General features: G+C 24.9%; 4 protein-coding genes and 1 long non-coding RNA gene across 9 annotated transcripts in view; 3 read left to right on the top strand and 2 right to left on the bottom strand.

Annotated features, from left to right (window-relative positions):
* The first annotated feature begins 2,198 nt into the window (after window positions 1-2,198).
* Window positions 2,199-6,482, top strand: LOC126903632 (circadian clock-controlled protein daywake-like). The gene is made up of 5 exons (XM_050681952.1): window positions 2,199-2,671; window positions 2,748-2,988; window positions 4,879-5,012; window positions 5,074-5,226; window positions 5,785-6,482. The coding sequence occupies exons 1-5, from the start codon at window positions 2,593-2,595 to the stop codon at window positions 5,934-5,936; spliced, it is 759 nt and encodes a 252-aa protein (XP_050537909.1). The 5' UTR covers window positions 2,199-2,592; the 3' UTR covers window positions 5,937-6,482.
* Window positions 6,483-7,711: 1,229 nt separating this feature from the next.
* On the top strand, window positions 7,712-10,988 carry LOC126903940 (glucose-induced degradation protein 4 homolog). 2 transcript variants are annotated; one of them, XM_050682522.1, is made up of 5 exons: window positions 7,712-7,875; window positions 7,944-8,122; window positions 8,204-8,371; window positions 8,487-8,719; window positions 10,063-10,988. In XM_050682522.1, exons 2-5 carry the CDS (start codon window positions 7,976-7,978, stop codon window positions 10,124-10,126), a joined length of 612 nt encoding a protein of 203 aa, XP_050538479.1. In that variant the 5' UTR covers window positions 7,712-7,875; window positions 7,944-7,975; the 3' UTR covers window positions 10,127-10,988. The 2 variants fall into 2 exon arrangements, with proteins under 2 accessions (XP_050538479.1, XP_050538478.1); XM_050682521.1 differs by having other exon boundaries at window positions 7,716-8,122.
* LOC126903945 (uncharacterized) overlaps window positions 9,116-13,728 on the bottom strand; it is a 9,248-nt gene continuing 4,635 nt past the window's right edge. The window contains exon 3 of the long non-coding RNA XR_007703640.1: window positions 9,116-9,599. This is a non-coding gene — a long non-coding RNA (uncharacterized LOC126903945). The remainder of the gene's footprint in view (window positions 9,600-13,728) is intronic.
* LOC126903943 (39S ribosomal protein L33, mitochondrial-like) lies at window positions 12,042-12,542 on the bottom strand. Its single transcript, XM_050682531.1, has one exon. The coding sequence runs from the start codon at window positions 12,351-12,353 to the stop codon at window positions 12,132-12,134; it is 222 nt and encodes a 73-aa protein (XP_050538488.1). The 5' UTR covers window positions 12,354-12,542; the 3' UTR covers window positions 12,042-12,131.
* The window catches only part of LOC126903941 (uncharacterized), a 9,837-nt gene continuing 8,739 nt past the window's right edge, over window positions 12,631-13,728 (top strand). The window contains exons 1-2 of one of the 4 annotated variants that reach the window (XM_050682530.1): window positions 12,934-13,294; window positions 13,414-13,535. In XM_050682530.1, the coding sequence (XP_050538487.1) occupies window positions 13,180-13,294; window positions 13,414-13,535 (237 nt within the window). In that variant the 5' untranslated portion in view covers window positions 12,934-13,179. Of the gene's footprint in view, window positions 12,716-12,933; window positions 13,295-13,413; window positions 13,536-13,728 lie in introns of those variants that run through there. The other 3 variants (XM_050682527.1, XM_050682529.1, XM_050682524.1) reach the window with 3 other exon arrangements.

Here is a 13,728-nt window from a genome sequence, read left to right on the forward strand (position 1 = left end):
TGCTAAGATTTATATATACACATAATCCATACTAGTTAATCAGTGTGAACAATCAATAATCGAAACGACAGTGTTTTTCTACTTGCTCCTGCACTTTTTTTAAAACTAATAAAACAATTTACTTGAAATTGCCATTATTAAACAGATCGTTAAATAATATTACATGCTATTTTTTGTATTAAAATTGTACAGTTTAGGCGATACATGAAATCATTAGGTTGAAAACTTAACCAGTAGTATTTTCGTAAAAAAACTTAATAGTATACGCTTTATCTAGTGCGCATACTATATTTTTACTAAAAAGTATTTTTAGCTAAGATGAGTGAATTTTTACTGGGTATACACTAAGTTGCAAAATAATAAATGGATGTACTTCCGTATTCTCTACAAAGTACCACTTTGTCTTAGCTTTTGCTGTTCCTGATGTGCCTCAGCAGGCAGTCTATGTAGATTGAGTTTTATTAAAACTTAAAATAGAAGAAAAAAATGCTTGAGGAGTGTTTTTTGAACAAATAAATTAGATTNAGAAAAAAATGCTTGAGGAGTGTTTTTTGAACAAATAAATTAGATTTTAGTAGTGAAATACACTACAAAATAAAAGTAAAATGAATTAGAAAATTATACCTGTCCATCAGTGCAATTTTTTACTCTAAAACTTTAGGTGAAATTTTGAAATACAATTAGTATAAGTAATAATGATTAACTAACTTGAATATTACAGCAGAAAAAAAGTGTTATAACTTAAATATTGCTTATATATAGAGTATTCATTTAAAGACCTCGGACTTAACAATAACCAGGTTTACACTTTTATCAATAAATAATGAGAATCGCACTATTTTTTTACTTATGATTAAGCTTTCATATTTTTCAAATCGAATATTTTTGTTCATACTTCAAATTAACAAAACAATTTTGTTTGTCGAATTCTAAATTATTTGGCGATTGTATACGTTCAAGTGTAATCTTTTGAAACGAAATAAATTTCAAGAAGTAAATAGACCTGATTTTATTAGGGAAAATAGTTTACTTTATTATATAGTATAGTTAACTATGTTAGATAATATGATGATTATGTAAAATATATATACGAAATAGGTGAAGGGTTTACCATACATTTATCTTTTGTTGCGTTATAATAATTTCGAAGTCTTGAAATGAAATACGCCAATGGCCAATGATATACGATTACCGAATTTTAGTATGATAAACGTAGTTTAAAACTCCTGTTTGAAATTTAACAAATGACAAAGAAAGAAGTTTCCGGCCTTAACATTAAAAATAATAATATTTTAAACCAGAAGATAATAAAATTAATTGAGTAAACGTCGTTTATAAACACTTCAAGTAGCAAAAGAAATGAAAAAAAGTTTTTAATGTATTGATTAATGAATATTAGGCATCTTAAAAAACAATATTTTTGAATAAATCTGTCTAGTTTCTTCAATGACCACAGGCAGATACCTAATGGCCTATCATTTAAGTCTATTTACTATACATTAACATGCATAAAAGTATTATTTTAAAGTTATTGCGTAAACAGATTCGTAGTGTATCATAGTTGAAAATATTCGTTATAAATATATCACATATCCGTTACTTAAAGTAAAGAATTATAAAATGAATTATAAGCTACAGATTATGATGAAGTGTAATCAAAATTCTAATATTTTTTATAAATAAAAACAAGTATTATAGTCATGAAATTTTACTTTAAATATTTATTTAAAAAATCTTAGGAAAATATTAAAATAGTCGAATTAAAATTAGATCATACACTTGTTTTCCAGTAGTTTATTGAGACCCACACTGAATAGGATGTGAATAGTTGTGTTGACCTCATAGGGATATATCTCATATACCCATATACTATGTATCCAATTAAAGTTTGCTGAATAAACGCACAAATTATATACAATATACACAAATATCCTGAAAATATAAAGTATATATATTTTACTAACTCTAAGGTATACCCCAAGTTATTTGGTAAAATAATAATGAAATGGAAGTTACTTTTTGTATTATTAGTAACAGGGCTATTTTATTAAGGTTTTTATTAAAATACAATAAGTTTCCAAGTACAGTGTTTTTTTACAAGGATTCATGTTTTCCGCTGTTGAAATTGACATTTAGTAACCTATCCGATAACTAATATAACACATGAACTCCTACTTCAGAGCTTGATAGTATCTGAAATGTTAATATTATAGCACTTAAAAATAACAGTTATTTGATGGCCCAATATTGATTGTATCATCGTGCAAAAGCTTTTTACAGATATAATAGGTCTTATATACTTTAATGAATGTTGATCGTTCTTGAGATTTGCGGGTTCAGGACAAAAATTCTTAAAATCAATTGCGTAGGCCAAAAATGTTTTCGTTGTACTTTGATTTTCTAGTCTTATTATTTTCCTAGTAAAATTTTAGTTTACTTGACATTAGATTTTTATGATCGTAACAAAATAATACTAATTTAATGACCTCATCAAGGTTATCGATTATATACTGATGTATAAATATTTAGGTAATATTCAAAACTTGTTCATATATTTTTGAGCAATTACTAAAAGGTAAAGAATATATCTAAATGTTGAAAATGTCGTTTAATACTATTGTTTTTTTCATTTGCTCATTGGTGTTTTGTAGTATTAGCGGTCGTTCTTTACGTAAGTATATATATACTTTTTTGTTTATTTAAGTAATAAAAATTTGAGTGCAAAATTAATTTTATGTATAATTTAGCTTCTTTCATAAAAGCATGTCGGCGAAATGATGCCAATATTAATAATTGCATAAAAAATATGTTGGAGACCCTTAGACCGTATGCTGTAAATGGTATACCGGAAATGCACGTTCCTCCTCTGGACCCAATATCTATTCCCTTGATTACTCTAAATCAAGGAACTAATTCAGTAAATTTTAAAGCCGTATTTACTAATTTGAAGGGTTACGGGGGAAAAGACTTCCAAACAAAAAACGTAAGGTAAGTAGTAGAAGTAAAATATTTCAACTATTACTTTAATTACATTTTTTTAATTAATATAATACTTAGTAGTGTTATTCAAAAGACTATTTATTTAATTAACTATAATCTAACATTTTAAACTTAAAATAAGTTTGTTCACTGAAAAACGATATTTCTTTGACGATATTAATTTATTAAGGTTTCGCATATAAATTTTTACATCCCGTTGTCAAATCAATGAACGGACACTCATAAAATTCTTATATTACAGTTATTAAAATAAATAATTTTGTGACATTATAACTGTGGAAATTCGTCTGGTCAAGTTATTCGATTATTCTCTGGTAAGGGTCTAAAATATTAGGTCAGGCAATGACCTATTGGTTCATAGTTTCACCTATGTAGAGAACAAAGTTTTCTAAAATTATTTAAATTTTGAGGGGATAAGATTATTTAGCAAATTTAAACTATACTAATGTTTGAACACAAATAAATATATAAATATATTTTTAACTAAGCAGTAGAAATAGATATAATTGAATAAATCGATGCTCTAGGGTAAAGTAACTAGTTACTTTTGTTTACAGATTTCTTGAAGTTGCGTAGAATCAAATAGATTATTAATTGTATCACTAATGAGAAATTAAAAGTTTTATTTTTTTCAAATATAAAGAATACATCAAAAGTGAAACATTTCTTTTCAGGATTTAACAATGTGTGTTTTAAATTAATTAATTTCTTGATATAATAAGGTGTTCATGACTTCTTTTAGTCATCAGCTCATTATATCACATTAATTGTGGTATCAATATAATTGAACGATTGTCTAACTGTTAAAACTACAAAAAATGTGCCCCAAATCTTTCGAATAACGTTATCAAATAACACTTGATATCAAATTTGATATTCATATTCAAATTTAGTAGGCGGCCTACTTAGTTAGGAATGTGTTGTGCTTCAGTGTGTAGATACTTGACTTGGTTTCATATTGAGCTGAGCCATGTAGCTTATCCCGTCTTTTCTAACACATGCGTAGTTTTTCTAAAAAGGACGTTAAAGATAAATGTAATAATTATAAATTTGGAACTAAAAACTTGAATTATTGCTTCAAAGTTTTATAATCTTATTTAAAACGCAATGATAAAATTATTATCTGGTTAATTTTTTAACCCCAGTAACACCAAGTTTAATCTCTTAACTATAATCTAATTCAAGAAAAAAATTTGGAGAAAGATCTAGATCAAATATATAACCCTGAATTTGTGTCTGGCTTTGAGCATGTCTGAGAGTGAATGGTACTGAGGATAGGAATATTTGTTCTTTAGTATTTTCATAGAGAGTATATTCACTATAAAATAATCACAGATATATGAACAATGGACTAAAAATGATAGACTTAACTTCCATTGACATATAGAGTACTTAGAATATTTTCTGGTTTATTTAGTTATTCGTCTATGAATATTCCGTTAGTTGATCCTTATTGAAGGACTCTAAATAAAAACAAGATTACTCCATATTTCAGGAAGAAATATAACTAAGATTAATAACATGTATCCCTTATTTACCAGAAAAAGTTATATTATTCATGCTATTTCTTCCATTTTTTTCTTAAGTCGATGAATTCGTCATTTTTATCTTAATTGAAAACCGTTAATATCTGATTAAAAAAAAAAAAGATTACCTTGTTTTTGCACAGATGCAATTTAATATATATTGGGAACCTAAACCTTCATTAATTGAAATAAAATTGTTTTACCAATTAATATTATCTTAGTGCTTTTTATTTTTGTAGCATAGAATTTTTAAAACCCAATCTAATAAAATTAAAATTATTAACTTTTGCTTTATGTTATTATATAATAAAGTAATATGTTTAATATCTATTGTGAATATTGACTGTTTTAGGATAAATTTGAAAGAAAATACTTTTGACGTAGACTTGTTTTTTCCAAATTTCCAAATAGACTCTAAATATGAAATTAATGGTAAAATTTTAATGTTGCCTATTAAAGGCAATGGATTGTTCGTTGGAAATTTCTGTAAGATTATTTCATTTGTTTAGAATACTTAGGATATTAAAAGTACGTTTATTTATTTTAGCAAATATTGATACATCGCTAAGGATAGTATTGAAAACTGAAAAGAGAAAAAATGGTAAACTTCACTATGACTTCAAAGAAAAAAATATTAATTTAAATATAGGCAATGCTAAAATTAATTTCAGTAATTTATTCAACGGAAATAAAGAAATGAGTGAGTTTTTATATATAAATAAGGGTTAATTGGATTTTATAATCTTAATTTAAGAATGAACCTTTAAGTTAATAATAGGGTCCAGATGTCAATCCGGCTATTTTCTGGAGTCTCGCAAATTCTAATAAAATCTAAAGTTACTTGTATTAGATCTGTGAGGCTTCAGTCCGTATAGATACAATTATAACCCTCACGAGAAATTAAAATTTGTGAGGAGTTAAAGAAAATGGGTTGAGTTCCCCCAAAAAAATATTATTGAGATTTTGAACTATAGCATCATAGATAAATTTTTCAATTTGTGCCCATTTTATAGGGCCGTATTTAAGGGGTGGCTTGAAGGAGCAAAAGCTCAATAAAATATTATCTACAAATATTTTCATTCCGTGGGTGATTATAATTTGCTAATTTTTTATTTCTAATATTATTTGTTATAACTTGTTTTTGAAGCAATAATATAAAATTAGCCACAAGTAATCAATTTTTANTGTTTTTGAAGCAATAATATAAAATTACCCACAAGTAATCAATTTTTATCATTTTTATCATTATACTTTTTAGGTAACAACGTCAATCGTTTTATAAATGAAAATTGGAGATCTCTATTGCAAGAAACAAAACCTCTTTTCGAAGATACAGTATTGGCAATGTTCGTGAATATTTATAAACCAGTGTTTGACATGTATTCAATAGATGAACTATTTCCAGTTTAGATCATTTAAGTTACATAGACAATAAACTAAAAAAAAATAGTTGAATCGCTAAATTATTAAAAGACTAAATACATTTTTTATTTATTTATAGAATTTTTTTTATATAATATTTAGAACATATTAAGTTGAATTTTATATGATATATTATTAAGTTGAAAGATTTATATGGCAATATATATCATATTTGTAAATTATGCATAGATAATAATTAATTTTTAAACATTTTTGTCAACTATAAAAATTTTTTCGGAATTTTCGTTTGGGTTTCATCGTAAAACTGTCATTATTTGTAAATTATTCCTCAATATTATATATTTATATTATCATACTCATATAATTTAGACCTATTGATTTACAATTATTCATTGAGCTGAAGCACACTTTTTTTTTATTAACTTTTTATTGTAATTGGTAGTGTCTAATTTATAACATGTTCCTTAGCTAATTTAGGAACATTTTCTTTTAATAATTTTAATATAGTTTTCAGATATACTACATTGTAAAATATTTCAAACATATTCATTTCTAAACGATACTATAGAATAGCATCAACAATGTTTGTATTTATCTTTGAAATGTTTTAATCATTGATTAAACAACTACTAATATTTAAAGTCATTAAAAAAATTAAACTGAATTTTATGTGTTTTCATTAAATTACCAAAGTATAGGAATCAGGACTAGGAACAGAAATTATTTCGGGTTGTTTTCGATAATTTTTATCATTACTACTAACTTAGTTGACCTATATCCGTGTTTTCATGATTTAGTAAGATTAATAATTGTAGAAAGTATTATGACAATGATTTTAAACCTTAATCAAACTTCAACTTTTTAAAGTCAAATTTTAAGTTCAATTAAGGTTTCAAAGGTGTACTAAAAAAAAAAAAAACATTAATTTAAATGAACTAATTAACTATATAAATTGCCAATAGCCGATATATAATTCCCTAACCCTTTTAATAAGGGACTGACGTATACATATAAATAAACTTATCAAATAATGTTGATTTAGAGAATTATAATTCTTTGTAACAGACAACATTTATTGTAAAAGTACCTCATTTAAAAAGAGCTTATTTTGGTACACAAATGTTTGTGATCTTCATTTATGACAATAAACGAAAAGCGAGTTTATGAGCCCATCATAAAATAGTGTGTTATAATTTAATAGTTTAATTTGTCATTGTAAGCAAAATCAGATTAGTAACGCAAACCAACAAGAAAATTTTAATAAGCCTTCCTTATACTTATTGTTTCATAAATATTTGTTTTGTCAGCATCAGCTAAATAAGATAATAGTCCGAAAAATTTTCTTAAATTACATAGACAAGAGCAAAGAAATCACATACCAAGATAATACTAATAAAGAGTGTATATAAGGTTTTATTTTACACTTCCCGTAGAGTAGGAAATTTTCAAGTTACGGCGCTATTTACTTTTTTACATAAGTTTTTACAATTCCCCCTTCTGTTTTTAAATGATTGTATTTTGAAAACATGTTTGTCATTAAAACTCGATGTTGGCCGTATATTCCCCCTTCTAAAGAATTTTTATAACAAAACCTGAACGTATTATCGTTTCTGCCGGACCTTGTCGTGTCCAGTACATTTTATCTTAGTTCGTGCAATAATCAACGTAAAAAGATAAAACTGTTATCAGTCACTGTTGGTATATGTGGTAGCTTATGGTAACTGGTAGTATCACAAACTCACAATTAACGCATACTCACATTCAGAACACTTAAGACGGCGGCTTATTATCATGACAAAATAGATCTATTTTGTCATGCTTATTATCATATTGTACAAATCACGATTAAGCAATTGTGACTTGCGAATTGTTTTGTATGTTTGTGACCTTATTTTTCGTAATTCTATTCGTTCGTGACATTTTTTGATATTTTGGCATTCACTTATTTGTTCAACGTTTTCTTTTTGTAAGTGTAACTTAATTTATCATTGGACATATTTCGTGATAAATTAGTAGAATATATTTGTTGTTAAGATATTCCTTTGGCAAAATAAAAATAATCAGGTATGCCCGTTAAGGTAGACATTACACCGAGACCACCAGCTAATTCTAAACAACTAGGTGTCACTGGTTCAATACTCTATAGTGGTTCAAAATTTCACGGATACCAGAGGTCTAAAGGAAATAGTTACGAAGTTGAAGTAGTATTACAGGTAAGTTTATCAATTAAGAAGAGTACATAAGGGTTATTTGGGTACGATTATATTAATGTTACGAGGAGTTACATTTTACAGTATGTTGACGAGCAAAATGGTTATCTTTGTGGTTATTTAAAAATTAAAGGTTTAACTGAAGAGTTTCCTAATTTGACTACATATTTTGATGGTGAAATTATTAACAAAAAGTGTCCATTTTTAACCAGGAAATGGGATGCAGATGAGGAAGTTGACAAAAAACATTGGGTTAGTATTGTATATATGTTAAATAATTTTCAATTATCTCTGTCATTTTACATATTTTATCATTATATTAATATTAAATGGTAATCTATCTCAAATAATAACATTTTTTTTTTAGAATAAGTTTACTGCTTTTTGTCAGTATGCCAAAACATTTAATTCAGATGCATTTGATTATGACGAATTAAGGAATGCAGATCATGTATTTATGCGCTGGAAAGAACATTTTCTGGTACCTGACCATACTATTAGAGATATAAATGGAGCATCTTTTGCAGGTTTTTATTATATATGTTTTCAAAAATCAACTTCATCCATAGAAGGTTATTATTATCACCGAAGTTCTGAATGGTAAGTATTTTACTCTATTCTAATTAGTTAATATGTAAATTATATTAAAGTTAAAAATAATCAAATTGGACCTATTAGTGTCTCTTATTATAAAACTTCTTGAATAGTATGTAGAACAAGTTTTAAATAATTTATATTTTGGATCGATTTTTTTTTTTTTTTTTTATATTCAATAATATTATCTAAAATCATAAGTAATTAAAATAATGGTATATTGATGTAATTTGAATAAAATTCATTAATACATAATAATTTATTATATGTTATAATAATAATTTTAACTCTATATATGTATTAATATTATGTATCTATATTATATATAGATACATATATATATATACAATTTTTTTTTTATTCAATAATAAAAATATACCTAAATTCTAAATACTAATAATATTCAATACATTAAATTATACTCTAATTTAACAGTATATTTTGAATGTCCAAATTTTTAATGGCTATATTTAAAATATCAAACATTTTTTATTTTTTTTTATAAGAGTCAAATTATTAAATATATGCTTTTATCATAGTCCAAAACTCAAAATTTTCAAAAAAAAAAAGTAATGCAAAATATTTACTGCTTAAAAAATTATTTTTACACGACTGGCATTATTTTGGGCTGCCCTGGAATTGCCGTGAGGCATTACTTCAGGGCAGCCCACGCTGTCTATAAGTGGGAGTGGTGTGTCCAGTGATGAACATTGATCCCTGAGTGAAGATTAAGCCGATCTGCTCATGTGTTTTGTCACATGTTCCGGTGTCGCAGTGGACGATACTCCCTAAGCCCAGGCTAGGTCGCCTGGTTGCAGTGTCTCGACTTTTCTGTCAATCCTTTGACGCGCAAAGGGGTTCCGCATTTGAGAGGTAGTGGGATACCCTGTAAATATAACAAATTAAAATTTAATGCACAATTGTACTTCTTTATTATTAATAATAAATTATTTATAAACAATTTTGATATTCTAAATGTTAATCTGAGTACATGATTTTTGTTTCTATCAAAACACACATTTAAATAAAATTCTATTTTTGTAAATCTTTTATTTTCTTTTGGAGTATTTATTTATAAAATGTTGAAAAAATTATATACTTTAAAGGTATAATTTGGTATTATTATAAACAAAACCCATGTTAATTATTAATCCTGATTGATGTCATTTTGATATTCTCCTGAAATTGAAGAGATAATGTTTAAATCCTTCTCAAAAGTTATATGTTTTGTATTTAAATAAGAATATTTTATTGTCTTTTATAATGCTTCTTAATATCATAGAAAAAAAATAAGTTAATAACTAAATATTTTTAAAGGAATTGATAACTAAAAATAATTTTTCTTGCAGGTATCAAACACTTTGTTTAACTCATGTGCCTGAACATAGTACTCAAATATATGAATTTAGGTGATTTGTCAAGTGTGTAACATTTATACCATGGGTACCTACATTTTACCTCAGATCAGAGTTTCAAGCTTATTGTGATTAATCATCAAGCATTTTCATTTTGTTACAATTTATAATTGATTTAATATTTTTAGAATTATCATGTATACCATGTAGATGTAGTATACTGTTTAATTTTTACTGACTCCTAAACTAAACTAGTTTATGTATCCAGTTTCTAAGAATATAACGTTTTGAATTAATGATCGGCAATTTTTTCATTTAATTACAAAATTTTGACAAATAAAATATTTGTGGACATAGTAATAATGTTTGTTTTTTAACCACGCAGTATTACATCCACTTGACAACAATAAAAAACTTATCAAAGGCTCACTTTATTTTATTTATAAAATATCCACTAAACATTTTTGAGGAAATAATCATGGTTTCCCTAATTTATCTTTGAGATTTTTAAATTAACTAGACATTTGTATTGAAAATGTAATACAAAATTTTAGTCAATTCAATTAGCCATAAAAAATAATATACTATTTAGTCAATATAATTATTATAAAAATCTCACTATTACTATTTATTACAAGATGATAATATTGAATGTTAACTTTTTTTGTATAATAATCACTTATGGTTTTAAATGATATAAAAAATAGTTTCTTAATGAAATATTATTGTGCTTATACTAAGAATTAGTTAATTTAAGAACAATGTAATGATTTAAACCCTTAAATTTTAAATTGTGAGTATGATTATAAAAATTATTATAGTTATTTTTCTGTTGTACAATTTAATTGACTGTGATTACATTTAAATGTGTTGCTTAGTTGTTTTTATGTATTATTTTACATTTTTTTTTCATACAACTATTTATAAAATATTTTTTTAAATATAGTATGAATAAAAACTGAAATTTAGTGTTTTTTATTTTATGAATCAACTGATATTGATTTATAATATTCAGAGCAAAATAGGGGTGCTTTTAAAAATTGTTTTTAATATTTTTATCTTTGGGCTTCCCAAAATTTAATCTAATAATTATTAATAAAAACTGTACAAAATTTGAAACATGATAAAATTAACCAGTACCCCCCTTGTCCATTGGTAAGGGGTTAAATGTTTATTTTCCAAAAGTATAAGCTGGATTTTCATTATAAATTTGTTTTATATTTAACTTTAAATAACCCATAAAGAGAATATTTTACTGAAATGTCAAAAATTTACTTTTATATAGGTTAAACTACTAATATGAACTAACATAAGTGCTGTATACAACAATAAAAAAAAATTATTTGAATTTTTAATGAGATTACTTTTTAATATTAATTTATTAAAAATTGTTTCACTAAGAATCTAGTATATTCTTATGAGAACATTTTTTATTAATGTAAAAAAATGATTCATTATAAAAATGTTATTAAAATAAAGTGAAATGCAACTCTAATAATAATAAAATTAAATTAAGACGGGCATTTGACTAATTAATAAATAAATAATCAAATTTTATGCAAACCCATTGAATTAAGTTCTATATTCAAACCAAATCTGTTTAGAACTAATTGCAAGTTATTTTTATGATGGTAATCAATAATTTGTTTAAAATAATATTTAGAATTATTTTTGATATACCAAAAACTACTATTTTTTTTCAGAACTAAATATGTACTGTTTAGTACGAAATATTGTCAAGAGTTTTAATATATTACATCTCAGAAAATCCTCTTCTAAATATCCAAAGCTTCCTGAAGAACCATCTACATGTTGCATGTCTGGATGTGCTAATTGTGTATGGATTGAGTATGCCAACTCAGTTAGAGACATTTTATCTGAATATGATAGCAATGAAACCATTAAAATAGTATTAGAAAAAATACAAGATCCTAATATGAGAGCTTTTTTATCCTTGGAATTAAAGTCAAAAATCAAAAAATAATTATGTAACTATATTGAACAAAAATGATAAAATACATGATAATTACAATATATCTATTATTATTTATGAAATACAATGATTAAGCTGGTTCAGTAAATCTCTTTACATTGGCACTTCTAATTTTCTTGCGCTCCTTGTAAACTGCCATATGACCTATCCATGGATCAAAATGTATTAGTTCCAGTTTATCTGCTAAACGTTCTCTAAAAACATTGTATTTATGACCACTAACTATACTCTCCATTAAAACCATGGTATGTTTAGATTTGACTTTTTTAAGCAACACATTTGTTAAATACATCTTATTTTAGCAGTTATTTAAAATAATCACAAACAATAACCGAGACAAAAATTTTATATTGGCATTACTTAAACAGAATAGATGATAACTATGTACTTTTTAATATCTCGGTGGTAAAATGCAATTAAAAATTTATATATGAACATACATCAGATGAAATATTGATAACACATCAATCCACCACAAAATTGATATGAACTATTCTGAGAACAGGCTATATGTTATACTTGTAGAACTTCAATTGGAGTTCTTNTATATTTGTAGAACTTCAATTGGAGTTCTCTTTATAAATTCAAATTTAAAAAGATTATATTCATTAGAGTTGTGAATAATCAGTTAAATATTGAAGTTATTTTACTAAGGTAAAAAAGTTTTTAACTCTTTACATTTATTTTTAATATATTAGGTCATCTACAAAATATTATTTTATAGTAATTAAATATAAATGCAATTGGAGATATCAGTTGATAACGATTTATAANATTGGAGATATAAGTTGATAACGATTTATATATAATCTTAATTTAATGATTTCAAATTAAATTTATAAAAATATAAAAAAAAAGTTTTTTGATGATTCATTACAATAGTAAAAATTATAATCGAAAAATAAAGCAATCCATTCATTATTACACGAATTAATGAGTTAAGGCAAATAGTTTAAATTAAAATTATTTTATTATCAGTAAAAAAAAACTACGCGCTCTATCAAATACAACACTTACTATACTTTTCCGTTAACAATTTCGAAGAATCTTCACTTTGTAAACTAAATTTTGTTATAGTTTGAAAAAAGTTTATATAGCACTACTAATACGAATTTATAATGTTTTCCGACATAGTAGATAACTTAAATTTAAATTTGGAATCATTTTCAAACTTGTCTGACGTATTATTCGAATGTGAAAATATGACCGAAGAAATTCAGAAAGAGCATGAAAGTAAGTTGTATTTTTTAAGTAATAGATATAATTCAATTATTTCAGAAATTATAATTATAATTGTATCATTATAAAATAATAATTGAATTTGTTTATTATTACAATTATAACGATTTTAGGATTAAATAATGTCTGTAATGAAATAAACAATGACTTATTGAAACATGAAGAACAGTTATCATATGTTGAAAGAGAACGTGTCAAACTTATGTCAGAATTGGCTCTGAATATGCAAACAAATGTAAGCAAATTTTGTAAAGTTCGATGATTAACTCTTCTAAATAATTAATTATATATATATACATTTGATCATCACTTATAATGCTTTCTTGTAGCATGATATAAAAAATAAAGTGGAGAATTTAAAAAATACCCAACAATCCATTGAATTTGATTACAAAAAATTTAATAGAATGAAAGCAAGTAGTACAGAT

This window comes from Daktulosphaira vitifoliae, unplaced genomic scaffold (assembly GCF_025091365.1).
Source record: "Daktulosphaira vitifoliae isolate Bord-2020 unplaced genomic scaffold, ASM2509136v1 Scaffold_4, whole genome shotgun sequence".
Taxonomy (NCBI): Eukaryota; Metazoa; Arthropoda; class Insecta; order Hemiptera; family Phylloxeridae; genus Daktulosphaira; species Daktulosphaira vitifoliae.

Bases quoted from the DNA above. Each gene is read 5' to 3' on its own strand.
- LOC126903632 (XM_050681952.1), top strand. From the start codon at position 2,593: ATGTTGAAAATGTCGTTTAATACTATTGTTTTTTTCATTTGCTCATTG. The intron at 5,013-5,073 runs GTAAGATTATTT...TATTTATTTTAG, and splicing joins ATTGTTCGTTGGAAATTTCT to CAAATATTGATACATCGCTA. The intron at 5,227-5,784 runs GTGAGTTTTTAT...TATACTTTTTAG, and splicing joins CAACGGAAATAAAGAAATGA to GTAACAACGTCAATCGTTTT.
- LOC126903940 (XM_050682522.1), top strand. From the start codon at position 7,976: ATGCCCGTTAAGGTAGACATTACACCGAGACCACCAGCTAATTCTAAA. The intron at 8,372-8,486 runs GTTAGTATTGTA...TTTTTTTTTTAG, and splicing joins AAGTTGACAAAAAACATTGG to AATAAGTTTACTGCTTTTTG. The intron at 8,720-10,062 runs GTAAGTATTTTA...TTTTTCTTGCAG, and splicing joins TATCACCGAAGTTCTGAATG to GTATCAAACACTTTGTTTAA.
- LOC126903943 (XM_050682531.1), bottom strand. From the start codon at position 12,353: ATGTATTTAACAAATGTGTTGCTTAAAAAAGTCAAATCTAAACATACC.